Consider the following 1,849-nt stretch of genomic DNA (forward strand, 5'->3'; position numbering starts at 1 on the left):
TTATTTATTTATTTTGGTTCTAGATATTAATTTTAATAGTTCAAAACAAAAAGTTTAGTAACAAATTTTAACAAGCACCCATTATGATCACTAAACTGTGAATTCAGCATTATTTGTATCTGATCAACTATACAAACATCGCAATTTTTCTTTTGACAAGAAATAGGAATCCCAAAAACGAGAGGAAACTACTAAATAAAGGTTGAATCTGCCAGCCTAGCACCATAATTTCAGTCTTTGAGCCTCCCGAAGAGCTGGAAAAAAGACATGGGAAGACGTGAGGAGCTGAAATTGTGAATAGTTCCTGACTTGGGACCCCATTTTCACGCTGAGGCCACGTAGTCTAGCCAAGAGGAAAATCGCTTACACTGGAGACGGCACACAGAAAAATTTGGGAACAGAAGGCCAGGGAGGCCACCCCAGGCAGGAGAGCAGTGTATACAGAAGGCAGTGCTTGCAGCAGCCTCAGGAGCTACGGGGTTTCTTCTTGGCTCCAAGGTCCTTTTTAATCTCTTCAAGTTTTTTAGCCAGGTTTGGTATGTCATAGTTCTGAGCCAGGTATATTCCCACCACGTTGCCAAAAGTAAATCCAAGAAGGAACTGGAGCACATTGTCGGCAGGGAGAACCCCTGAACTCTTTTTAATAGGCATGTCTTAGTTATTAAAAAGAGCCGCTCTGAAGATCTAAAAACATAATTACAGGAAGGCAAATTTTATCCAGAGAGCAGGGGATTAAGTCGGATACTTTTAGTATGTCCCGCAAAAAAAACTTTTTTAGTTAATATTTTTCTTTCACCTTCATCCAGTTTTTTTCTTTTTATTTTATTGAGAAACAAATAAAAGGCAGTTTCAAAGCTGATTAATAGGGCAGTTTCAATAATCAATACACTGTACATTGTTATCATCTTAATGATTATCCATAGTACAAGAAGCAGACAGGATATCCTGTCCAAACGCTTATTAGTACACATTTTCCTTCTCATTGAATTAAGCGAAAGTAGCTGTATATCTATCCTAACTATTTTGTATGTATAAATACAAAATGTTCTTTGCTTTGTATCCCTCTTTTTTTTTTGTTTAGTCCTGTCAGGTGGGTATTCTGTTGGCATCTAAACACTATAGGTGCGTGAATTCAGCAAAACAATCCAACACTGTCCAGCAGTCTACAGTAGTAGTGGGTTAGCCTCAGAAGTTATTGCCACAAAATGTTAAGGGGGCCCAAGACTTAATGTAGAAAATCAAACTGGAAATTATCTTACAAATCATAAATAGAAAATGGAGGTTAATATTTATCAAATTTCTGAACTTTTTCAAAAATTAAAGCTCTGTTGGAAACTATAAAGGAACAACTTCTTACTACATGAGAATGTGAAACTGTATAAGTGTATGCAAAATTAAATACAACTGAATGTTAGGAAAATGTTCAAAAACAACTTAGGATAAATAAAAAGACATGAGAGGGCCAGGGAGATGACTCAATGGAAAAAGCACTCAACTGGCAAGTGCAAGGGCCTGAATTCAATCCCTGGTTCCGCCAAAAAAACCCCAAAAAACCAGAACTAGGAAATGCATTTGTAAAATCAACAACTCCAAACATCAATTCTGTAATCTTATTTATACAGAAACCTTGGAAGTACCATCAGCATTAAGAGTCACAGTTCTAAGGGAGTACCACTGGCTCTTGCTCTTGGCTGTATTTCCCTCATGTCCCTTTGACTTCAATTTTGAAACATGAATAAAAATGGCACTTGTGTTTGGCCAACTTTGTCTGGAATAAGCCCTTTTTTTGCTATATATTTTTTATCATAATAGTAATGTATGTTCATTTTACAGAATTTCAAAGTAAGGC

General features: G+C 36.5%; 1 protein-coding gene across 1 annotated transcript; it reads right to left on the reverse strand.

Moving 5' to 3' along the window:
* Positions 1 to 465: 465 nt before the first annotated feature.
* On the reverse strand, positions 466 to 651 carry LOC101579736 (short transmembrane mitochondrial protein 1-like). Its single transcript, XM_012516513.1, has one exon. It carries the CDS (start codon positions 649 to 651, stop codon positions 466 to 468), a length of 186 nt encoding a protein of 61 aa, XP_012371967.1.
* Positions 652 to 1,849: the final 1,198 nt, after the last annotated feature.

Source organism: Octodon degus, unplaced genomic scaffold (assembly GCF_000260255.1).
Source record: "Octodon degus isolate 3935 unplaced genomic scaffold, OctDeg1.0 scaffold00110, whole genome shotgun sequence".
Taxonomy (NCBI): domain Eukaryota; kingdom Metazoa; phylum Chordata; class Mammalia; order Rodentia; family Octodontidae; genus Octodon; species Octodon degus.

Coding starts and splice junctions, on each gene's coding strand:
- LOC101579736 (XM_012516513.1), bottom strand. CDS start 651: ATGCCTATTAAAAAGAGTTCAGGGGTTCTCCCTGCCGACAATGTGCTC.